Here is a 25,969-nt window from a genome sequence, read left to right on the forward strand (position 1 = left end):
TTTCTATAGCTGGTCCATAGCTATGCCTGCACAGCCTCTTCTCCCCACAGTCCCAGGAGATTCAGTATTTCCTATCTACTCCAGGTCAGAGAGTATCTGGAATGCGTAGCCAGAATGGTTGGCTGGGCAGTTGCACACAATAGAGAGATGCTAGGTGTGCATACCAAGCTGGACAATCAGGAAAAGGTACTGCAAAAAAATTGCTGGATTTTTAAGTGGCGAGGGGCAGCTTCTGGTATCTGTGACCCCTGAGCAGTGGAGTTAACAACTGTGACCAGAATGAGCCATTTCCTTCACCCCGGTGAGCCATACTCACCATGGCTGGTGCTATGAGTGCTGCTGTGCACAATCACTCCCAAGCAGAAGTGTCAATAAGCACGTTTTATTTCAAACTTTAGGGGAGCAATGGAAGGGAGTTTTGAACCTTAATTTTTGCTTTCCATTGCAACCATGCCAGATGAGAAGAAAGAAGAGGACTGAAGATAACATGTTCAGCAAGATCATGCAAGCAAGTGCTGCATCAGACCATGAGCAGAAGGCCTGGAGGGTGAATACTGCAGACTGTGTGGGAAAGAAAGAGCAGAGAGGACCAGGAGAAAGGCCCAAAAGCAAAGCAGGAAAAGGAAAGGGAGTTGCACCTGGACATAATGGGTCTTCTCTAGAAGCAAAACAGATGCTGCAGACTCTTGCGGAACCTACAGGTTCAACAATCAAAGGCTTCCCTCCCTTTGCTATCCATGGAGAACTCCAGTTTAGCATCTCCTTACATATACACTCTCAATGTTCCACATGGCATCAAGCGACACATCCCTACCCCTCAGGGTGGATAAAAATTAATGATTTTTTTTTAAATTGGATTTTTTTGATAAAATGCTTTTTAAAGGAAAAAGCAAATTCAAGCAAATAGCATGAGACAATATATTCATGTAAAGTTTAAGAAAAATTTTGTCAATGAGTTCCAATAGTTCATGGATTAGGGACCCCAATCTTATGGGATTCCAGGGGCTTCTGTACAGATTTAGATTAATCTTTCTATCTACGCAATGTGGCTCAGTGCTCAGTCTAGATGATACCATCAGAGATTATTAGTTTTGCAGTTATCAAACTGTGGATGTGTGTCTCCAGAGATAACATGCTTGTTAACAGCAAAAATGTTTTAAAACATATAGGGATGAGAAATAACAGATCTCAACCCTATTGTCTCTCTGCAAATCTGTACACAGAGTCAATCCCTTACCTCTCTCTAAAAGTGAAAAGTTTCAAAAAGTTCAATGAATACAAGATTGTTGGGAGCAGAATAGATCTGGACAAGGAGAAGAAGTCTGGAGATAAATCTGAGAAGGGAGGGACAGGCAGGAGAAACAAAAGTGAAACTGTTTGAGCAGCATATTCCAGAAGTCTTGAGGTCTGAGAGTAGCCTTCATTGATTTGAGATCTACCATACCATTCTCTCACCAGAAGGGAAAACCTATCATGGCAGCAGGCCATAAAAGAGACCCAGTCTGGGAATATTTTAATGAAGTTCCTCGACCTGTGGGTAAGAGAGGAATGCGTGAAAAATGCAACCAGTGCAACAAAGAAATGCAAGGCCTCATTGCCAGAATGAAACATCATCATGAGAAGCTTTCCTTCTCAGGAGGAAGCTGCATTGAAAATGATGAAAGGAACGTGTCTGAACCTACAGGATCTTCAGGTTGGTTTTTATTTCATACTTCTTTCTTAAGGACTGCCTGTCTTCCTTCTGGACTATTCTTGAATTCTAATGTTTGAGCAAAAACATATAGGTGTTACTCTATGGTACTATCATTTTAGATGCAGTTGTACAATTTCACCTTTAAAGTAGTACAGGTACTGAGTGTCAGTGAATGCAATGAGGAATACTAAATGAGCAGTATGATAATAATAATTAAAAAGAAAAGGAGTACTTGTGGCACCTTAGAGACTAACAAATTTATTAGAGCATAAGCTTTCATGAGCTACAGCTCACTTCATCGGATGCATCCGATGAAGTGAGCTGTAGCTCACGAAAGCTTATGCTCCAATAAATTTGTTAGTCTCTAAGGTGCCACAAGTACTCCTTTTCTTTTTGCGAATACAGACTAACACGGCTGCTACTCTGAAACCAATAATAATTAAATAACTTCATTGACTTATTTTGTTTAGGAGAAACCACCCTCAACTTACAGGATTCTGAAGACTATCCACCTTCAAGATCACCATTATTTTCTATAGTTTCAGAGTTATCTGCCAATGATAGTGTTTCAGTCACATCATGTATGTCACATAGCCACAATATATCACCAGTAGCAAAAAGGAAAAAAAAAATCACCATTATCCAGAAACAACCATAGGTAAGTTTGTGATAAAAACAGCACACTACAAAAAGAGCTAATTGATGAAAAAATTGCCCAGTTTGTTTATGCAACAAAAACTCTCCTTTCCGTATGATTGAGAACCCACACTTCATTAACATGGTTCAGCCATTAAGACCAGGATACAGTCCAACAGAGCAGATGTTGCAGGCCAATTACTGGATAAAGTGTATGAAAGAGAAATTGAGTAGTGTGCAAAAGGTCTAGAGGGTAAAATTGTTAACCTGAGTCTTGATGGGTGGAGCAATGTCCACAATGATCCTGTTGTATGTGCTTGTGTGACACAGAAGAAGGGAATGTCTTCCTTACAGATGCAATTGATACATCAGGAAATGCACACACAGCAGAATACTTACAAGAAGTAGCAGTAAAAGCTATAACAAACTCTGAAAAAAAATTCAAATTTCTAGTATGCAGCTTGGTCACAGACAATGCTGCAAATGTTCCAAGATGAGAAGAAATTATTTAGAAGAGAGTCCCAAGCTAACAAGATATGGTTGCAGTGCTCATTTGATGCACCACCTAGCCAAAGACTTCAGTGTTCCAGAAATAAAGGCTAATGTTGTTGAAATTGCAAAATACTTCCGTAACAACACTTTGCAGCAGCTGCTCTGAAAAAAGTGAGAAGAACCAAGCTAACTCTCCCACAAGACATGCGATGGAACTCAGTAGTGGACTGTTTTGAGCACTATATCAAGAACTGGCTTAATCTGATGACAGTTTGAGAACAAAATTGTTAAAAAACCGATGGCACTGTCACAGCCAAAGTGCTCAACATTGGGCTTAAGAGAAATGTTGAACACATGCTGAGTATCCTGAAGCCTATTTCTGTAGCCTTGAACAAAATGCAGGGAAATAGCTGTTTTATTGCTGATGCTGTTGAAATTTGGAAGGAACGGAGTGAGATCTTAGAAAGAGAAATATGCAATGACAGAGTTAAATTACAAGCATTAAAAAAACGAATGGGACAAGCACCGTCTCCAGCTCATTTTCTTGCAAATATTCTCAATACTTGGTACCAGGGTCAAACCTTAACTGCTGAAGAAGAGAAGCTGGCTATGACATGAACATCCAGCAATCATCCCTCCATAATGCCAACTTCTTTTTAAAGAAAGTCACACCAGTGAACTGGTGGATGTCTCTTCAACAGTCTCTGAATCCAAGTGCTTAAGTGATAATCTCACTGTTAACAGCAGTAGCTTCTTTTGCCGGTGTAGAAGGAATGAATTCTTCCAAAGGAAGAAAATATTCTAAATTGAGAAATCATTTGGGACCTGAAAAAGCAGGAAAGCTTGTTTTTCTTTTCCAGATTATGAACAAACAGGAAAACGAAGGTGAAGACGATAGACTTAGCTGCAGAAGCCAATATTTTAAGTTTCTCGTATTGACCTCGCTGACAATATACTTTTTTTTAAATATTTCATTTAACTATTTTAGTTAACAATTTTAAGAAAAACAAACCTGATTTTAAAAAACTTGAATGTTTAACAAAATTAAAAAAAACATATGCTTGTTTTGTTAAAATATTATGTGTTTGCTGTTGAAGAAAAAAAAATCCAGAATATATAACGTTGTTTTAGTTAAATAAAACTATTTAAATGTCTGGTGATGTTCTCCTCCTAATACAGCATAGCAAGAAAATCCTCCAAATATTAATGAGTAACCTGTTGAATTGGAGATAGTTCACCTCCCAATGACTTCATTTACCAAAGGTAATTGAAGGAGATATTTATGAAGTAACCAAGCAACCATCCATTTTCTGATATAGCTGTAAAACTATTCTGAAAAGTTTTCAAAATAAATCACTAAAAATGTATAGTGTGTACCTTCTAAAAATGAAGCCTACATCTATCTCCGAGTTGTGAGGAATATTTATTAAGGTTATAACAACCAACAAAAATGCACTTTTATGTAGAAATCCATGATTAAATTGAGTCTTCCTGAATAGTGATTTGAATCAAATCCACCCTGCTACTCCTACCATTCCACACCAGGATAAAATAAGGACAACCACAGCTTCATATACACTGACCTGTGAGAGCCACAGTTGTTGTAAGAGTAGCCAAAATGGACATGAATGTTCTTTCCTCTTGTTAAGTTCTGTTCCATTAAGTTTTTAAATGTATTAGCTTTTAACTCGTACAGATTTTTTTTGGCACACTGGTTATGTTACTCAATAAAATTATATTTTTTGGAAAATAAATTCATCTTTAATTCCCAAAATACACTGCAGAATGCCAAGTGGAACTGAAAGCACTCACTTACTTGTTATTGTACAGTGTGACAACTCATAGGATTAGTGACAGATAGTGTAAAAATTATAAATGTACAGCAAGCACCACAAAATTAATAGGTGCACTGACAGTGTATATTCATAGACATACACCAAAACACCCCTCTATTGGGATACAGATATTCAAGCCTGTCTGTAAAGACCTATAGTTTAAGAATTTAGGTATATGTTTATCATTTAGCTAGTTATAGAAGTATAAAAGAAAGAATCTGTGTAAGGGCCTTCTCTCACTGTGACAGTCTGAGGCCCTGTTCTTAGGCTAAGGCCTTTGGCTAAGCAGCAGAAGCAGCCATAAGCTGGGAAGCGACCGGTCACATCCTCACATTCCAAACTAGTCATATTGAAATAAGGCAATCTGGGGCTGTTGAAAAGGTGATCCCTTGCTATGGAGGTGATAGATCTGAAGAGCCTAGAAGATGTAAAAGGAAATTTAGTTTGATAGTTTTCTGTCTGGTAAGAATGCAACTTATCAATAGACACAGGTGGGAAACCCTTTTCTCTTTATAAATGTAGTTGTGAAATCCTCACTTCTGTTTTTTTTGTCATTATAGTTCCCCCTTTACTATTGTTTATTTGCATGGTCTCTGTCTGGTTCTGTGATTGTTTCTGTCTGCTGTATAATTAATTTTGCTGGGTGTAAACTAATTAAGGTGGTGGGATATAATTGGTTAGCTAATCATGTTACAATATGTTAGGATTGGTTAGGTAAATTTCAGTATAATGATTGGTTAAGGTATAGCTAAGAACATTACTATATAAATTAGGGGCAACCAGGAAGTAAATTGGGATTTGAAAATAAGGAAAAAGGAACTTGGATTTAAGCTTGCTGAAAGTTCACCCCAATAAACATTGAATTGTTTGTACCTTCAGACTTCGGGTACTGTTTCTCTCTATTCATACAAGAAGGACCAGGAGGGTGAAGGAATAAGCTCTCTAACACCCTCTATTCCTAATAGGCCTCAGAATCGCAGGGCAAGGAGGAACAGTCCACCAAAACACTTTACCGGGGCTCACTATTAAAGGCTCTTTCAAGGCCTTCCTCAGCCATATATCTCCACATTGAGCTCATTTAATACCCCTTGTGCCTGATTGTTCAAACCCAGCAGATAGCCAGTCCACCTCCACGTTCCATCCCGCCAGCAACTTTTCTCCCTTTGCCTCACAGATCCTATGCACGATACAGCAGGCAGCTATAATTATGGAGATATTTTTCTCCCAAAGATCCAATCTTGTGAGTAAACAATGCCATACTCCTTTTAGTCTACCAAAAAAAGCACATTTAACTGTCATTCAACTACAGGATCAGTAGGTGAAGAATCTATCCTTGATGCTGTCGAGATGGCCGCTATACAGTTTCATAAGCCACGGGTAGGCTGAGCTCCACAGGATCATTACTGGCATTTCAATATTGTCAATGGTAATCTACATGTCAGAAAAGAAAGTTCCTGCTTGCAGCTTTCTGAACAGTCCTATGTTCTTAAAGATGTGAGCATCATGCACCTTCCCTGGCCAGCCCACATTGATGTCGGTGAAGCGTCCCTGGTGATCCACCAACACTTGTGTAACCACAGAAAAAGTAGTCTTTTCTGTTGTACTGTGGGGCAAGATGAGCTGGATGCCAAAATAGGGATATGCATGCTATCTTTCACAATGCCGCAGTTTGGGAACCCCATTACCGCAAATCCATCCACTATGTCTGGCACATTGCCAAGAGTCAGTACTGCATAGCACGAGATGAATAACAACCCTGCACATTTGCATGACAACAGCCCCCACAGTGGCTTTTCCAACTCCAAAAATGATTTCCCACTAATGGGAAACAATCCAGTGTTGCAATCACCACTCACTTCTCCACCGCCAGTGCACCTCTCATTCTAGTGTCCTTGCGCTGGAGACCGGGGGTGAGCTCAGCACACAGATCCAGGAATGTGGCCTTTCACGTCTGGAAGTTCTGCAGCCAATGCTTGCCATCCCAAAACATGTACAGCAGAACCTCAGTTATTAACACCAGAGTTACAAACTGACCAGTCAAACACACCCCTTATTTGGAACTGGAAGTATGCAATCATGCAGTGGCAGAGAGAGAAAAAAGCAAAGACAATACAGTACCGTGTTAAACGTAAACTACTAAAAAAAATATAAAGGGAAAGCAGCATTTTTCTTCTACATAATAAAGTTTCAAAGCTGTATTAAGTCAATGTTCAGTTGTAAACTTTTGAAAGAACCACCATAATGTTTTGTTCAGAGTTACAAACATCTCACAGTATGAATCATAGAATCATAGAATATCAGGGTTGGAAGGGACCCCAGAAGGTCATCTAGTCCAACCCCCTGCTCAAAGCAGGACCAAGTCCCAGTTAAATCATCCTAGCCAGGGCTTTGTCAAGCCTGACCTTAAAAACCTCTAAGGAAGGAGATTCTACCACCTCCCTAGGTAACGCATTCCAGTGTTTCACCACCCTCTTAGTGAAAAAGTTTTTCCTAATATCCAATCTAAACCTCCCCCATTGCAACTTGAGACCATTACTCCTCATTCTGTCATCTGCTACCATTGAGAACAGTCTAGAGCCATCCTCTTTGAAACCCCCTTTCAGGTAGTTGAAAGCAGCTATCAAATCCCCCCTCATTCTTCTCTTCTGCAGACTAAACAATCCCAGCTCCCTCAGCCTCTCCTCATAAGTCATGTGCTCTAGACCCCTAATCATTTTTGTTGCCCTTCGCTGTACTCTTTCCAATTTATCCACATCCTTCTTGTAATGTGGGGCCCAAAACTGGACACAGTACTCCAGATGAGGCCTCACCAGTGTCGAATAGAGGGGAACGATCACGTCCCTCGATCTGCTCGCTATGCCCCTACTTATACATCCCAAAATGCCATTGGCCTTCTTGGCAACAAGGGCACACTGCTGACTCATATCCAGCTTCTCGTCCACTGTCACCCCTAGGTCCTTTTCCGCAGAACTGCTGCCGAGCCATTCGGTCCCTAGTCTGTAGCGGTGCATTGGATTCTTCCATCCTAAGTGCAGGACCCTGCACTTATCCTTATTGAACCTCATTAGATTTCTTTTGGCCCAATCTTCCAATTTGTCTAGGTCCTTCTGTATCCTATCCCTCCCCTCCAGCGTATCTACCACTCCTCCCAGTTTAGTATCATCCGCAAATTTGCTGAGAGTGCAATCCACACCATCCTCCAGATCATTTATGAAGATATTGAACAAAACGGGCCCCAGGACCGACCCCTGGGGCACTCCACTTGACACCGGCTGCCAACTAGACATGGAGCCATTGATCACTACCCGTTGAGCCCGACAATCTAGCCAGCTTTCTACCCACCTTATAGTGCATTCATCCAGCCCATACTTCCTTAACTTGCTGACAAGAACATGAACAATCTCCATTCCCAAGATGTTCGTAACTTTGAGGTTCTACTGTATTATGATGCAATCCCACCAGTCAGTAATCATTTCTTGGGCACAGAAGCCCACCAGCTCCAGCACTACCACCAGCCACCTTGAATTAGTTTTCACTATGCCCCCACAGCAATCTGTCCTCCATGAAACCATCATGCTCTCCACTGATGCGGTTCTTGCAACTCTGCAAATACCAGAGGATCATGCATCCCGTGCTTGCAATGCTCAGAACAATAGCACAGACCTGTGCAGGTTCCATGCTTCTGTCTGAGAAGATGGATAGCAGGGAGGGCAGAGCATATTCACAGATTTTTTTTTAAAAAGGTACTAAAATTACAGACCTTGAATGACATTATGGGAAGGAGAAAGTTGCATGCTGGGATGCTGACCCCTTGCAACATTTGTTTCTGCCCCACAATATATTACCAAAATTTCCCAAAACACAGCGCGCTGGACAGTGGCAATCTGCATACCGGGATATCTACTCATGGTGCACCGCACTATGCATTGACAAAAACATCTTAGGGAGTATATGCAACGCTAACGCAAGGATCCCAGTGTGCACACGTACAAGCAATATGCTAAATGCAGCAACTTTATGCCAACGTAACTTGCGTTAGCAAAATTTGTAGTGCAGACAGCCTATGTTCACAGAAGAATGCTTCCATCAATGTAACTAACTTTGTTTGGAGAGGTGATGTTCTTATACTAACGGAAAAACCCCTTCCATCAATAAAGGCTATATCTACAATGCAGGGTTATGCTGGCATACCTACACCAGTATAGCTATTTCGGTATAGTCTAGGCAAAGTAGACATACCCTTAGTACTAACTGCGAAAAGAGCTGTTAACCAGCTTCAGCAACTCTCCAAAAAAAGGAAAGTCATCCCTCAGAAATATGAACAATTGAATTATTTAAACATGCTTTATTAGAATCAACTCTCCAATCACGAAAAAAGGTTTCGTGAGGAGGTGAAACAATCAATAAGAGATAAAATGGGGAAGCTGAGAGCAAAGGATACAAATTTGCATTTCCTGACTGGTGACAATTGATAGGGACGCTAAAGGCAGCAACAACAAAAAGGCAAAGACCAGCAGGGTTAAGGACAATAAGAAGGAATTCTTGAAATATATTAGGAACAAACAAAATCATAATGATATAGGTCCAACACTAGATAAGAATAACTGCCAAATCATGATGAATAGGCAGAAATTAATATTTCTGTTCTGTATTTGGATACAAGCAGGATGATATTTACATCAGACACTGATCATGAAATATTTTCCATTCCATCAATAACTAAGGACCATGACAAATAACTATTAAAATTAAGCATTTTAAAATCTGGAGAACCCAATAATTTGCATCCAAGAGTATTAGAGGAATTGGATGAAGAGCTCTCTGAATCATTAATGTTAATTAATGGTCCTAGAATACTGGAGAAGCGCCAAAGGACTGGGAAAAAAGCTAATATTGTCCCAGTATTTAAAAAGAGTAAAATGGCATGATCTACAAAGTATACGCTAGTTAGTCTGATGTCATTCCTGGACAAAATAATGGAAAGGTTGATCTGGAATGCAATCAGTAAAGAATTAAATAATGGTGGTATAATTATTGCCAAGCAACATGGTTTTACAGTAAATAGGTCTTATCAAACAAACTTTTCAGAATTTGATGAGTACACAGAGTTTGGTTGATAAAGGTAACTAAGTTAATATACTTGGACTTCTGTACGACATTTGACCGACATTTTGATATAAAACTAGCATTATATAAAATCAATGTAGCCCTATTAAATGGCTAAGAACTAGTTAACTGAAAGATCTCAAAAAGTAAGTGTACACAGGAAATCACCACTCAATAAGAGAGTGTTTCTAATGTGGTTCCACGGGGATCTGTTCTTGCCACCAATACTATTAAATATCAATGATCTGGAAGAAAATATAAGATCATTGCTGGTAAACTTGCAGATGACAAATTGGTGGAGTGATAAATAAAGATGGGGCCTGGTCAGTTACATACCCCGAAGCTGATTACTTGGTAAAGTGAGCTCATTCAAACTAACAACATTCATTTTAACACAGCCAAAAGTAAGATCATACATCTAGGAACAAGGACCGTAGGTCATACAAGATGGAGGACCATATCCTGGAATGCAGTGACATTGAATAGGACTTGGGGATAACAGCGGATAACCATTTGAACATGAGCTCTCACCTGTGCTGTGCTATAGCTAAAAGGGAAAACACAACCCTTGGATGTATAAGCAAGGAAATATCAAGGAGTAGGGAGGTGGTGTTTCCTCCTTATACTGCATTAGTGAGACTATTACTGGAATACTTCGTCCAGTTCCTGTGTCCACACATCAAAAGGATATGGAAAAAATTACAAAGGATTCAGAAAAATGCTACAAGAATGATTTGAAGCCCAGAGAACGTAATTTATACCAAAAAGCTTAAGCAGCTCAGTCTGTGTAAGCTTACCCAAGAAAAGGTTAAAAGGTGACCTGATCATCGTCCACAAGTACTTACATGTGTAAGAGATTTCTGATAGTAGATGGGTTTCAGAGTAGCAGCCGTGTTAGTCTGTATTCGCAAAAAGAAAAGGAGTACTTGTGGCACCTTAGAGACTAACAAATTTATTAAAGCATAAGCTTTCGTGAGCTACAGCTCACTTCATCGGATGCATCCGATGAAGTGAACTGTAGCTCATGAAAGCTTATGCTCTAATAAATTTGTTAGTCTCTAAGGTGCCACAAGTACTCCTTTTCTTTTTGCTGATAGTAGATGGCTCTTTAATCCAATGGTTGGAAGTTGAAGTTAGAGAAATTCAGAATAGAAATAATGCAAAAAATTCTAGTCAGAGTAACTTATCAGTGGAACAATTTACCTAGGGATGGAGTGGATTCTTCATCACCTCAAGCTTTTAAATCAAGAGTTTCCATCTTTCTAGAATATATGTTCTCGCTCAAATCCAAGTTACGGGTTTTAGGCAGATTTTAACAGCTGAAGTTCTTTGGCCTGTGTTATGCAGGTCAGATTAGACAATCTTAAAGGTCCTTTCTGGCCTTAAAAATCAATGAATCTTTGTCTAAGATTAGAATACAGGATCAAGTAATCCATTCCCTGCATGCAATAGAGGTATGAAAAGAGAAGGAGAAGAGAAATTAAGGCACCTATACTGGGCCAGAGCAAGTCAAACTCAAGCTTAGTGCTCCCAATAGTTGTTTAAATTAAACAATTTGTTTAATTTTTGTTAATATTTGTTTGAAAATTAGTTCTAGGTGGAACATTCTAGTGAGAGATTTGTAGCTGTATACTCCAGATCATTCAATGTGTCCATGCGAAGAATGGTCAGCCACGCTTCCAGAGCTTCCTGTCAGCTTGTAGTCTTTGTTTATGGATCTAATTAAGGGAATTATATCTGGGGCCTGCCAGCACATACAACTTAATAAATAATTCTGGCAGCCGAAAATACATGGAAGGCTTTGCCTTTTTCTAAAAAGAGTAAGCGAGGAAGGATCCCTCCTTCTATTCAACTATGGTTATTTGTGAGTATTTAATAAGGATGTTGTATGATCGATCAGACCCTCAAAGAATCAGATGGTATGGTCTTGGTGTGCAAGAATGGAATGTCTCCCTCTCCTTCATACCTATGGGGAGGGCAGGCAAAGGAGAGGTAGAACTGCACAGCTTCTCAGGCTCTGAAGGGTGGCATTCCTTAGAATTGGAGATCAGTGATCACTCAGAAGCAAGAACCCCAGGAGAAAAGCAGCAGGGCAGTAGCTTCTTCAATTACATAGGAAACCGAGTTCCTTGCTGAGGAACAGACTGCACTGAAGTGCTAAGCCACTTCTTTATTATGAGGCAGGCATGGGCCTCATCACAAGACAGCCAAGAAGAGGCTGTCACAACTGTCAGACTGATGCTATTGCAGATATACCCTGAGAGGCAGGTGCAGTGTCTACACTGCAATTCGACACCAGCAAATGGCCCATGCCAGTGGACTCAGACTCACAGGATTCAGGCTAAGGGTTGTTTAATTCTGGTGTAAATGTTCGGGCTCAAGCTGCAGCCCAAACTCTGGATCCAGCTCACAGCAGGGTCCTCGAGCCCAGGCTCCAGCCTGAATGCCTATACCACAATTAAACAGCCCCTTAGCCGGAGCCCCATGGGCCAGCTGCAGGTTTTGAATTGAGGCATGGACATATCCCCAGTCTCTCCTTTTCTATTTATGCCTTGCTGGGCTGCATGTGTTACCAGGATCCCAGAGTTCAAAGTGCTGCACAAACAAAACCCACCTCAAAACGTTATAAAAACCAGAAATTAAATACGATCACATGACTCCCCAACCTGGTTCTGAATTCAAAACCCTGTTAGAATTCAAAATGATCTTGACAAATTAGAAAAGAGCTCTGAAATCACGATGATGAAATTCAATACAGACAAGTGCAAAGTACTTCACTTAGGACAAATCAAATGCACAACTACAAAATGGAGAATAACTGGCTATGCTCTAGTACAGCTGCAAAGGCTCTGGAAAGCTATAATAGGTCACAAATTGAATGAGTCAACAATATGATGCAGTTGTGAAAAAGGCTAACATTCTGGGATGTATTAACAGCGTTGTTGTATTTCAGACACAGAAGGCAATTGTACCACTTGGCACTAGTAAGAACTTGGCAGGAATACAGCATCCAGTTCTGGGTGCCACACTTGAAGGAATATGTGGATGAACTGGAGAGAGTCCAGAGGAGAGCAAAACAATGATAAAAGGTTTAAAAACCTGACCTATGAAGAAAGGCTAAAAAAAACCAGCCATGTTTAGTCTTGAGAATAGAAGACTGAGGGGGCACCTGACAACAGTCTTCAAACATGTTAAGGGATGTTATAAAGAGGAAGGTGATCAATTGTTCTCCATGTCCACAGAAGGCAGGACAAGTAGTAATGGCTTAATTTGCAGCAACAGAGATTTAGTTTAGATATGAGGAAAAATTGTCTAACTCTAAGGATAGTTAAGCACTGGACCAGGTTACCAAGGGAGGTTGTGGAATCCCCATCTTTGGAGGTTTTTATAAACAGGTTGGACAAACATCAGTAAGGGATGGTCTAGGTTTACTTGGTCCTGCCACAGTGAGGGGACTGGACTAGATGACCTCTCGATGTCCTTACCAGCCCTACATTTCCAGGATTCTAATTAATTAATCTGTGTAATAAATCCTATAGTTTACACTCTCATCCTTCAAAGCACAGACAGTGAGTAACTAGTCAATAGGTCTGGTATTCATGTGCTCAGAACTGAAGACCAAACTTGTGTGCAATCTCCCCAGAGCCACAGAAAAAAACCACCACCTTTGCAGTCCATGACACAGTGCTGTTGCATACACAGCCCAAAACTTCACTGGCAGCTGCTTTCTATTTTACTTTCCACCATCATCCCTAAATTTATGACACAAGATACACTGACATACAGACCCCAATACAAAATTGCAAGTTTAAATAATTCACTTTTAACTATGATGTTGATTTTCTTTTTCAAATGGTAGTTACATTTCTATTGGGTTTAAAGGAGTTAAGATTTTAAAGAATTACTTACCAGTCCCTCATTATCTTCCGAGGTTCTCTGGAAGTGTGCAGCTAGAGCAACATAATCCTGTGCCTGCTTGTTACATTCGAGACACTTTAGTCCATGACGGATTAGTCTCAATGGGTCTGCATACAGAGGCATGGCTGGGTGAGTGTTGATAGAGGTTCCTGTCCCACTTCCTGATGTAGCACTGGGTTTACATGAAGGAGCTGGGAAATGCAAAGTCTGAGAGGCCAAAGACACTGAAGAGTTTGTAGAAGCTGAAAACATTTCATCTAAGGAAATTGGTTTCATTAACAGCTGAGAACATTGCATAATCAATCCTTTGCTCTTGTGCTCTCTCGCATGTTTAAGCAAACTACACTTGTTAAAGAACAGCAGCAGAGTTGAACACTGAGTACACATGACTTCAATGTGGACACTTCGCCTACTATAGTGTTGAGTTAAGCTTTTTTCTAAGGCAAATGAATCTCCACATTCCAGGCAACAATACCCAGATGCAGGTAACTGAATATTACTGTCAGGTGGTGGGCTGAGGTTTGGAGAATACACTGACACAAGATTGTTACTGTTTAGTACTTTATTAAATTCCTCCACAATTACAGGAGCAGCTTTCTTTACTTGATGCACCAGTGGCACTGACATTTGGGTTAGCTGAGGCTTACTTCGCCTTTGCACAGATGATTTTGCTGTGACAGAAGCAGCAACACTATGTGGAACTAAATTGAGATTTGCTAGATGTACGGCTTTGGGAAGGAGGCTGGAAGTGGTGGGGTTAGATGGTTGCGTCACAGCATCCTGATGCTGCCTCTTGTTGGGCTGCTGTCCTACATTACCTATTTTTATGGCATCACTGCCACAGTTTGGCAGTGGAGATGAAGACACTTTGGGTGTGCTGTTGTCAGTAATCTCTGTTTTCATATCATCTATACAGGGACTCGCAACATTTGACACTTGAATAGCTGTGGCAGCTGCGTTTTTGGTGGAACTCTTGCTTGCCTCATTTTCCATGACTGCACTAGTATCAGGTGAAGGGAAGGACTTAGTAAACTCTTCTGTGGCCGAACCTTCTGCAGATGACTCCTCAGGAGATTTGCCCAACTCTTCAGCTTCTGGCAAGATTCTAGTTACAGTTCTTTTAATTTCACCAGAAGACATCTTAATAGTTTTTATTCTAACTTTGGGAATAGCCGGCGGAGAGCCAGCTGCCACGGAGGGAGAGCCTTTTCCACTACTATCACTGCACACACTCCGAGGACTCTCAGGCTGCTTGTTGGTCTTTTTTACTACCTCTAGGGGGCTTCTTGGGCTCTTTGGTGACTTGGGCATTTTGGGGCTTCCTTTCATGCCATCCTTAAAGTGGCCAGAAGGTTCTTTTGTAAGACTTGTTTGATCTTCTTTTGGAATACATGCAACTTTTTTGGCCTGAAGAGCCACTAATGCAGCAACACAAGATGACAATTTTGAGTGAGCTGGCTTTAGACGTTGGCGAGGTGGGATTGATGAAGAAAAGTTCACCTCAGGCATAGACTCTCTGCTTTCCTTCAAGTTATTGTTGTGGAAGCTTCCAAATGCCAAGCCTTCTCCAAGGAAGTTGTTGGTATCCACTAGATCTTTGCTGGATTCTACTAACTTCTCTGCTACTCTGTCTTGTTCTTTTCTGCTCAATTCCAGCCTATTTTCTTGCTGGCTATGAATCTCCATCTTTTGTTCTTTTTTACAATATTGATCAAACATACTCAATTCTGGCTCTGGTACCTTCCTAAGTGAATCTAGAACTGAAGCCGCAGATGGAATATACATTGGAGTTGGTGGGAAATATGGAGTTTGGGCATGTTTTGGTTTATTATCATCAATACTGTTTTCTTTGAAAGCATCCTCCGGTTCAGGGCTGGAGATAGGGCTGAACTGACTGAATGTGGGTAAAGGTTCTGACTTTGATTGGTCCAGTTTTTCAGAATAGTTTTTCAAACTATCACCATTAATAAAAGCAGAATCAAATTTCCCAAAATTGTGCACTAAGTTGTGAGCCTCTGATGGCAGATCAGACCCACGGAACCCATTGTGTAACAGACCAGCTCCAAGGGGATTGCCCTCCTTCTCTGCTTCAAAGGACTCCTGACGACTTGTGTTCTTCACAATAACACTCACTACAGGGATATCAGGAGCCGGCACTGAGTGGGACAAGGACACATTTTCATCTATACAAATTCCTGATGGCTTTAAGTGATTTTCGTTCTCTTCACCAGTTGACTGTATGGTCTCCTTGGCATCAAGGCTAGTTGGGTCTGGGATGTCAAAAGCAGCCAAAAGGTCATCGAAGTCTGGGGTTTTCATGTCCCCCATGATGAAAGCTGCAATTAAAAGCAAAACACACTATCAAAGTTTGTCTCTTGGAAAAAAAAAAATCTATTAAACTTTAACTTGGATTTACTCTAACTAATGAAGAAAAAAATAGGACTCTAGCCACTTCAGGGAAGCTAGGATAGGAAGTTTCAATATGCTATCACTTAAACTCCCAGTTTAAACACTGTGGGATTTTATTGTTCATTTGTAAATGGACTAACTCAGTGCCATTCAGCCTTTCTGGCCCCAGGGCCTAATGTGTTACTTTAAAAGGCCAAGGAGCTGCAATCAAGACTTTGGGGCAGATCCTCTATTGTTCTGCTCCCTATAGACTGCTCAGGCAGCACAAGCCACCTGCAAATACCCTGTTGTGGATTCCTAAAATACAGGAGCCCGCAGTGAGCATCCAGCTGTCTCCTACACTCCCCTAGCACAGCTGTGCCAGGCTGGGAGGGGATTAGCTGCAACGTGCTGTGCTCTGGCTACCCCACTTGGTGCATGGTTCCTTGGGACTACCAGCAGCTGGTGCAAGTTAGAACAGCTGGAAGTCTGCCTTAACCTGGGCTGGGGCAGAGAATCAGGGAGCTGTAAGTTAGTAGTTGTTCTCAGTTTCTCTTCGTGCCCCATTCCTATATTACCCTGGATGGCTATGTAGAAGAAAGTCACATCCTTTCCTAGGTGCCCTCTACGTTTAGCCAAAGTCGGTCAAACTCCAACCTTGCTCTCCCTAGAGCTCCCATAGCCTGAAGAGGAAGCAGGTAATGAAGCAATTGATGCTACTCTCCTCTCCCTCCTGTGCAACCCAACAGGGAGCCAGTGGGTTAGCTGCAGCAGCTGCTGCTCCTGGAGCTACAGGGAAAGCTGTGGAGGGCAGTGCCCCCTACCTCCTCCTTCCATAGATACAGGGCTGATCCAAACACTTCAGTGTAAAAAATAAAAATCACAGGGCATGGCTCAGGGAGCACTCTTCAATTGACCAAACAGTCACGCTGAAGGACCACCAACATAAGGCCTCTAGGATTACAGAATGGATACCTCTGGACAAACTCAAAAGTGAAACTAGTGTGATCTGCAAATAACACAAGCTGTTACTTCGTGGAAAGGTTTCAGAGTAGCAGCCATGTTAGTCTGTATCTGCAAAAAGAAAAGGAGTACTTGTGGCACCTTAGAGACTAACAAATTTATTTGAGCATAAGCTTTCGTGAGCTACTGCTCACTTCATCAGATGCATGCAGTAGAAAATACAGTGGGGAGATTTTATATACACGGAGAAAATGAAACAGTGGGTGTTACCATACACACTAACGAGAGTGATCAGGTACGGGGAGCTATTACCAGCGGCGGGGGGCGGGAACCTTTGTAGTGATAATCAAGGTGGGCCATTTCCATCAGTTGACAAGAACACGTGAGGAACGGGGGGGTGGGGGAGGGAGAGAAACATGGGGAAATAGTTTTACTTTGTGTAATGACACATCCACTTCCCTGGAAAGGGTACAGTGTAGCCAGACCTCAAGTATTTAGTACTGCCAATCACCTGGAGAAAGCCAGAAGCAACTGGCCAGCCCAAGAGAAACATCATTGAAAAACGAGATTCCTGGTTTCTGCCAAAGCAACCTAAATAATAAAAAAGTCTTTACTAAATATTTTAGTATGTTGTGTACAGCACCTTGAGCACTCAGTTGGAGATTACTGTAAAAGAGGGCCGATCCTAAAGTCCATAATTAGCTAATAAAAATCACTGAAGAGTTTTGCCAGAGTACAGAATAAAGAATCATGCCTAAAAATCATAATCCACACCAAAAGTTTCTGAGCATTTCTTTGGTTATAACTGTCTACAAAGGAAGGTAAAGATCACACAGACATTGACTGCAGCTTCACAATTAATGTTATAATTGAGTTTTCATTATACATCTTCTCTAACACACAAGAGATTTGTTATTACTGTAAAGAAGGACTAAATATCCTCCCCCAGTAGTTGTACATAAATTAATGAAATATTTAAATTATACCTTAAAATGAGACCTTTGAAATTTTTAAGACAACTCATGTTTTTTCAGCCACACCTAACTTGAAAATGGCAAGTTTATGAATCCAGAACTGGTACATACTGTATGCACAACACCACTTGTGCAGAGGATTCTTTGCCCGAGGGGAGATGGGTAAATTAAACAAAGAGGTTGTTTCCATTTTTCATTGCTAATGACTAACACCTTCTCATAGAAGCCACCACTTAACATTTTAATAGTTGAAAGTCACATTTAAAATATATTCCCTTCCAGAAAGCTGCTACAAGGAATAACTTCTATGTGAACTGACAACTAAACACTACACTTTGTTACAAAACAATGGAACAAGGAACATACCGAATGGTCTTTGCTCTCTCTTCGCCCCACTCTACCACTTCTGTACTAAGACAAAACTAAGTTAATCATTAATCACATTAATTATTGTGGGGCCTCAGGACCAATCAAGAATTGGTCCTCATTGTGCTAGACTCTGTACAAACACTGAGTAGCAGATGGTCCCTGCCCCGAAGATCTTAAAAACTAAATATACAAGAGACACAGACTGGACAGAGGTGGGAGTGAGGAAGGGGGTATCACACAGAAGCAGAGTGAACAATATGATAATGGAAAATGTCATTTTAGTGTCAGGATTTTTTGACTACAGTCCTCCGTCCACACTACCTAACTGGTTGATCCTCAAGCACAGTTACAAAATTTAGGGCTTGTCTACAAACAAAGAGCATTGGTTTAATTAAAGGTTTTAAAATGTAGTTTAAACCAGTGAAAAGGCTTTATGGATGATACTTTTGCTTTAAGAATGGCTAACTTTGGGTTAGATTAAACCTGTTCTAACTGACCTAAACTAAAACCAAAATAAGAGCATCTACACAGAGGTTTGTACCAGTTTAAGACCATACCTTTAGTTAAACCAGTACAATTCTGTATTTAGACAAGCCCTTGGAAGTTCAGAAGATGATCCATAAAGTGCTTAAGAACAGTGCCAGTCCATGGCAAGTTATCATGCACTATGAGGACTACAGTTGCTGGCAAGAAGCATGGACATAGGACCTTCCCCTTACTTTTGGGGAGAAAAGTCTGTACCACCTGGACGAGATGACTAGACATCCTTCAGTTTCTGGCACACAAGTAATTACATAATGAAGACTGTTCATTCCTTACAGCAGGGACCGGCAACTTTTGGCACGCAGCCCGCCAGGCTAAGCCCCGTGGCAGGCCGGGCCAGTTTGTTTACCTGCCACATCCACAGATTCGGCCTATCACAGCTCCCACTGGCCACGGTTTGCCAGTCCAGGCCAATGGGGGCTGTGGGAAGCAGTGGCCAGCATATCCCTCGGCACACATCGCTTCCCGCAGCCCCCATTGGCCTGGAGCGGCGAACCGCGGCCAGCCGAACCTGCAGACACAGCAGGTAAACAAACTGGCCCAGCCCGCCAGGGGGCTTACACTGGCGGGCCGCATGCCAAAGGTTGCCAATCCCTGCCTTACAGCATAATGCCCATGTCTTTATGCACAGAAAGTAAATCACCACATCATTTCAGGCACATAAATCTTTCTATGATTAAAAGATTTCAGTGTACCAAGACTTATATACAGAATGCTTTAAACAAAAAATTTCATGAACAGCATGGTACGCAGTCCAGCCTGTTACATCTCCTTTTCCTAGCTTTAGCTAAATCTGCAGATTCCAGTCCACCAATTTATACTGAGAACTGGAATGTTTCAGAGCACTGAATTTGGCTCCTTACGAGTCAGAAGCATCACACAGACTGGGCTCACTAATAAGCAATGCAGACAAAGATTGCAGACTTATTTTCAGCTAGAGAGGGGACCAAGGGCCAGACTTTTTAAAAGGATTTAGGTGTCTAGTAGGATTTCCAAAAGCACTTTAAAAGCTTTAGGAAATGTCCCTAGGCAGCTAAAGAGGCATATAGGTGCTGGCATTTTTAATAATTTGGTCCTAGATAACTACAGTAGGACAAGAACTGGGACTCCTCACCACATAAAGCTTTATGGGAAATAGTCCAGTGTTTGCAGGACAGTCGGTGTACACATTTAAGTCCCACAGCAGCTTAATTTATATACTATCTCTGTTGTACAGAGTATAAGTCTCTCCTTTGCTCATATTGCAATATTTCTTCATAAAAGTTTATTTTAAGATGATATAAAGTTATATTTTCTCAGAGTAAAGCAGAATCAGACTCAGAATCTGGAGAAAACTGAACAAACATTTCCAGTTAAAAAGATTTTAAAGTAACCAACATTTTAAAGAGAAGTAAAGTGTCGAATATTTCTGTGTATTCCTAAATATTGAAAAGAGAATCAAGTTATAATTCAATGTATTAAAGTTTCTATCGTACTTTCTGCATTATAGAAAAATAAACATTTGTCATTCTTGTATAAATGTGAATGTTTGTCACTGGAGTGGGTGAAAGAAGTACGGGTACAGACAAATTTTTAAATTACAACTTAAAACAAAAAAAATTGAAGAAGCTGAAATTTGCAAAGTGTAACAGGTCATCAAACAGGCTGATAAATTACAATTGCTTGCACAATAACCAAGTCTGTATATGTTTTGTTGGCCAAAAACCAACCAAGCAAGAATATACATTTCAACAAGAAGGCACAGGGAAATGAAAGGAGACAAAGATCTTAGCTGTTAACTTGCTAGGGCACTGAAGGAACTGTGGGCCAGGTAGAACTGTAAACTCACAAGGCCCTTTCCTACATCTACGCTCCAAGACACACTGAATTCCAAAGGAGTTACTGTAATATCAATGCCCCACATGCACACTACATTCACTTTTCATTGGGAGCATTATTTCTGTGGACTTTTTGAGATCTGCAATAGGTCCTGTAGACTTTACAGCAACATGAAACATTCTTTTCAGAGTAGCAGCCGTGTTAGTCTGTATTCGCAAAAAGAAAAGGAGTACTTGTGGCACCTTAGAGACTAACAAATTTATTAGAGCATAAGCTTTCGTGCATCCGATGAAGTGAGCTGTAGCTCACGAAAGCTTATGCTCTAATAAATTTGTTAGTCTCTAAGGTGCCACAAGTACTCCTTTTCTTTTTATGAAACATTCTGTTCAAAGAAGAAGTTCAAGATTGCCATCTAATATTACAGTATGAAAACACAGTTATACAAAGGTACGTTACAGTCCTAAAAAGCTAAGTATTTAGAAGTATGCAAGTTAAGGGACAACAGAAAAATACCCCCAAAAGCCAGGCTTAATTTTTAGACAGGCAGCGTGGTAAAGCAAAATCTCTTTGCCAGCAGAGTACTTTCAGAGAACTTGAAGATCAGGCTCATGGACTTAGTAAACACAGAAAGCGTACAACAACTGGCAGTAAAAGATGAAGCTGAGTTTGTCAAAGGAGACTTTTGTCTAGGGAATGTCAGGAGGAAGTGGGTTTTGGGATGCTAAAGGGACAGAAAGATTAGCCAGCTAGGAGAATAAATTGGAGGCTTCCACAACACGTAGGGGTGGATTCAGGCTTCAAAGTTTTAACACACAGTAAAGTACAGGAATCACAGAGTAGAAAGGTCCCAAAACATACTCCTTGAACAACTTAATTTACATGGCTTGGCGTGAATGTGGCCTGTTGATTCACCGTATAGGCTGGGTAGACAGTTGTGCTCTAGGTCAGCAGTTCTCAAACTAGGGTCCGGGACCCCAGGGGTCCTTAGAAACTGCACATGGGGTCTGCAAAATGTCAACCAAGGCAAGGATAGACAGATTCTCCAATAAGAAGCAGGTACGCCCACCTCACTGATATCTGTAAGTGTTCTTATACTTTTTTTTCTTAAAGCATTACTAACAGTACATGTTTATATGAAGTACACATATACCTTTGTCAATCAGTTTCTCAGTTGGAGGTCTGTGATTAACATTGCATTTGAAAAGGGGTCCATCCACAAAAAATAGTTTGCAAAAAGAAAAGGAGTACTTGTGGCACCTTAGAAACTAACAAATTTATTTGAGCATAAGCTTTCGTGAGCTACAGCTCACTTGAGAACCTCTGCTCTAGGTGACCAAACTTTGGGCTGGAAGTGGCAATTTCTGGGCTCTATCCCTTACCCTGCCAGTAACTTGCTGTGTGCTTTTGGGCAAGTCACTAAAACTGCTCTGTGCCTCTGTTTCCCCACTATGAAGCAGGAACCTCCCACTTACCAACCTTCACCAAGAGCTTCAAGATCAAAAGAAAAAAAAAAGAGAGACTAACCCCCAGAGCAATACTGTTAGGCTAAAGCCAACCCCCAGGGTCCAGACCGGGCCATCCCGGTGGGAAGGCCACACACACTGCTCAGTGGCCTTCGTCCCAGGCGGTGAGGGAGAAGGGAGAAGTCTTCTGCCCCCAGCTGGCAGCAGTGCCTGAACCGGTAAGGGAAGATCTCTGTGGGGCCAGGCAGGCCAGGGTACAGTCACAGCCATTCCCTGGGGCGGGAGGTGCAGTCAGTCCGTCCGCCCGCCCCATGGCGTGGGCAGGGCAGGCTGTCTCCTGTCCATGGGGCTGGCAGCGTTTTGTGGGGCTGGCGGGAGCCGGCCTGTCTGTATGGCCCCATGGGGCAAGCAGGAGAGTCACGTCAGTCTGTCTGTCTGTCTGTCTGCTCACCCAAGGGGTCGGCGGGGGGGGGGTGTCCACCTGCACCGCGGACTGGGGGAGGGGAGCGGGCAGTAGTGAGTCCCACGGGGGGTGCTGGAGTCCGTCTGTCAGGGCAGGGAGCTGTGCGTCTGAGCGGGACTCGGTCCGTCCGCGGGGGTCAATGGCCGGCCCGGCCGAGCCGCACTTACCAGCGCAGGCAGCTCCTCCGGGGCCCGCACAGGCCTCACCCAGCGCCGGGCATCAACGGCCGCAACATGGCGGCGGCGGGGCGGGGCGGGGCCGGGCCTGGGAAGACCGCCCCGCTCCGCCCCTTTGGTCCCGCCTCCGCTCCCTGCCGCGCCCCCGGGGACCGCTCGGCCCGCGGCTCTCCTCCCCCCGCCCCGCCCCGCCCCGCCCCGCCTCCGCTCACGGCCGAGCCCCCAGGGCCAGCCCCGCTCGGCCCCCCGCGACTCTGCGCCCTGTCCCGCCCCGTCCGTCTCTGCGCGCGCCGCCCAGGCCCCGCGCTCGCTGCGCTCCTGCTCCGCAGCCCCGTCCTCCGCGCGCGCGCGCGCGCGCTCCGGGCCCCATCGCCCGCGCTCGAGCCGCTCCGGGGCGTTACACGGGCCGTGGGAGACCCGGCCTGAGGCCCGGGTGCGGCGAGTCACGCCGTCGTTCCGGGGGTGCGCTTGCTGCCACGGGCGGTCCCGCGCCACAGGGGCGCCCGGCGAGCTGGGCTTGGGCCCGGGGGCGAGTCCCAGAGCACGGACCCTTCCCCGGGAGCGCTTCCTGCGCGGTCCCGGGGGCTCCCTCGTGTTGGGGTAGCGGCTCCGGTGTTAGGAGCAGGGCGCTGGCGGTTCGCGGGGCTGGGCTGGGAAACCTGCGTGCCCTGCCCCGGCCCGCGCTGCTGTGGCGCGGAGCCTGGTGCTGCGTGTGCGCCGGCCGAGCGGCGTGCGGGCCGAGCGCCGTTCCCGGGGCTAGCTGCCTGGCTGAGAAAGCCGAGAGGAGGTAAGGCGCAGGTGGGTTGTGTACCTCATAGCCCCAGCTGGCGGTCACCTTGGGGAAAACCACAGGGCCTTGTCTCCAGCCGCCTGTCACAAGAGAACTCCTCAGCTGTGCGGCGCCCCTGGGAATACACCCCTTTGTGGCGCTGAAGACAGAGCCTCGGTCTGCAGCGGGGAACAATAGGCACGATCCCCCAGTCAGTCAACGCCATTGCTGGGTATCTGTGTACCCGGAAGATGGGTTGAATGTAGGACCCTGAGACTGCAGTTCAGGCGAGGGGTTGGTGCTTTTGCTGGCGCTCTTGAAGGCACGGTGGTGACACAATGAGGTGCCAGCCTCAGCGGGTGCAGACCTTCATATGATGATCAGCCTTCTTTTTTTCTGGTGTGCTTTAAAAATGACCTACCACACTGTTGAATGTTTCTCGCAGCCTTCACTTGGTATTAGCAGGTAGGTTTTTAAGGCCTCCTAGTAATTAAAACAGCAACAAAACAACCTTCTGTCTTTTATTTCTCTTTGTAATTTGCCTTTTGGATGTACCCTGTCCCGTCAGCAACTCGTGTAATTCCTGTGAAATAGCGACATCACAAATCTGAGCTCCTACTAGTGTGAATTTTGTGCCGTCCCAGGCTTCCTGGACCAGGACACAACAATGTAGCAATGTATAGGTGTGATAGGTTTCCCCGGGGTAACACTTTGAAGTGGGGTACCACTGAGCCCACCTGACCCACGAGCCTGGGCTCCCTTTAACTGTACTGCTGTGACAAGCTGCACACCTGCTCCTGGTCTCTCACTTTCACCAGCTTACATACGGGTAGGGACACACCCAACTGTGGTAACAGGCTTTCTGACTAGCTCCTGCATGGGAAGGCTTCAGCTAAGGAAGTGCTCAGATGCAAACCCAATATAGTATTGTCTTGCACTACACAGAGAACTATACAGCATATGTGATGTTGCACTCAATATGTTTATGGAAATATGCTTATGAGGGTAAATATAATATTACTGGAATATGCTTTATGCAAAAGATCTCTTGTAAGGTATCATTACAACGCTTATAATCTACTGAGTGTGTTCATCCTATTTATATGAATGTATTATTCTTGTATCTGAAGCTAGAAATATGAAATATTACTCTGAAGTCCTATTGTAACTATGCAAAGTGTGGGCTATTAATGGTGGCTTGGAATCTTGATGGCTCCCATTAACTAGGACAGTTGGTTGTAAATGTCTCCTTTTCTTTTGCAAATACAGACTAACACGGCTGCTACTCTGAAATCGGTTTACTTGTAAGCCTTCCTGTATACCTGGGTTCTACCCAGTGAGTAAAGAAGTCTCACAGGACATGTGAACATGTCACATGATAGTGGAATCCATCTTAAACCTGGTGCTTTTCCATTTAGAAGGAAGGGTGGGAACCCAGAGAGAGAGAGACAAAGGATTCCCGCCTCATGCCAAAGATATAAAAGGGGGTGGAACAGAACAAAGGGGTCTGCCAGTCATGGAAATCCCCAAATTACCACCTGAGCTGGGACTAACAAGAACTGTACCGGGGAAAGGATTGGGCCCAGACTAAAAAGGAGTCTTGTCTGTGAAAGAAGCTTATTGGAACATCTGAGGGTGAGATTTATCTGTATTCAGTTTCTTAAATGTATTAGGCTTAGACTTGTGTGTTTTGTTTTATTTTGCTTGGTAACTTACTTTGTTCTGTTTGTTATTACTTAAAACCCCTTAAATCCTACTTTTTATATTTAATACAATCACTTTTGTTTATGAATTAACCCAGAGTAAGTGATTAATACCTGATGGAGCAAACAGCTGTGCATATCTCTGTGACGGGTTGGATCACAGAAACCCCCTGGGGGCTGCCACCTGATGTGCCAAGACTACTTCTGCCGCTGCTTTCCCTGCCAGCTTAGGACTCCAGCACCCTGTCTTGCTGACCCAGACACACCAGTCTGCTCCAACACAGACCCGGGGTCTGAACCACATACCCCAAAGCTGCAGACTTAACTGACAGCAATTTAAAAAGTATTCCTGCCTTTAATACTCAGATGCGCAACTCCCAATGGGGTCCAAACCCTAAATAAATACGTTTTACCCTGTATAAAGCTTATACAGGGTAAACTCATAAATTGTTTGCCCTCTCTAACGCTGATAGAGAGATATGCACAGCTGTTTGCCCTCCCTGTCCCCAAGTATTAATACATACTCTGGGTTAATTAATAAATAAGTGATTTTATTAAATACAGAAAGTAGGATTTCATAGAATATCAAGGTTGGAAGGGAATTCGGGAGGTCATCTAGTCCAACCCCCTGCTCAAAGTAGGACCAATCCCCAACTAAAT

General features: G+C 43.1%; 1 protein-coding gene across 5 annotated transcripts in view; it reads right to left on the reverse strand.

Moving 5' to 3' along the window:
• The window catches only part of ZNF592 (zinc finger protein 592), a 97,488-nt gene extending 74,507 nt beyond the window's left edge, over nucleotides 1-22,981 (reverse strand). Inside the window, exons 1-2 of one of the 5 annotated variants that reach the window (XR_006274872.1) lie at nucleotides 22,650-22,795; nucleotides 13,672-16,016 (exon numbers count right to left, since the gene is read on the reverse strand). Coding sequence is in view for 4 of the 5 variants with exons in the window: in XM_038419779.2 (XP_038275707.1) it covers nucleotides 13,672-16,008 (2,337 nt within the window). In the remaining variant the exon portion in view is untranslated. Of the gene's footprint in view, nucleotides 1-13,671; nucleotides 16,017-22,649 lie in introns of all 5 variants that reach the window. The other 4 variants (XM_038419779.2, XM_043494258.1, XM_043494257.1 and 1 more) reach the window with 4 other exon arrangements.
• Between the last annotated feature and the right edge of the window lie 2,988 nt (nucleotides 22,982-25,969).

Source organism: Dermochelys coriacea, chromosome 10 (assembly GCF_009764565.3).
Source record: "Dermochelys coriacea isolate rDerCor1 chromosome 10, rDerCor1.pri.v4, whole genome shotgun sequence".
Classification (NCBI taxonomy): Eukaryota; Metazoa; Chordata; order Testudines; family Dermochelyidae; genus Dermochelys; species Dermochelys coriacea.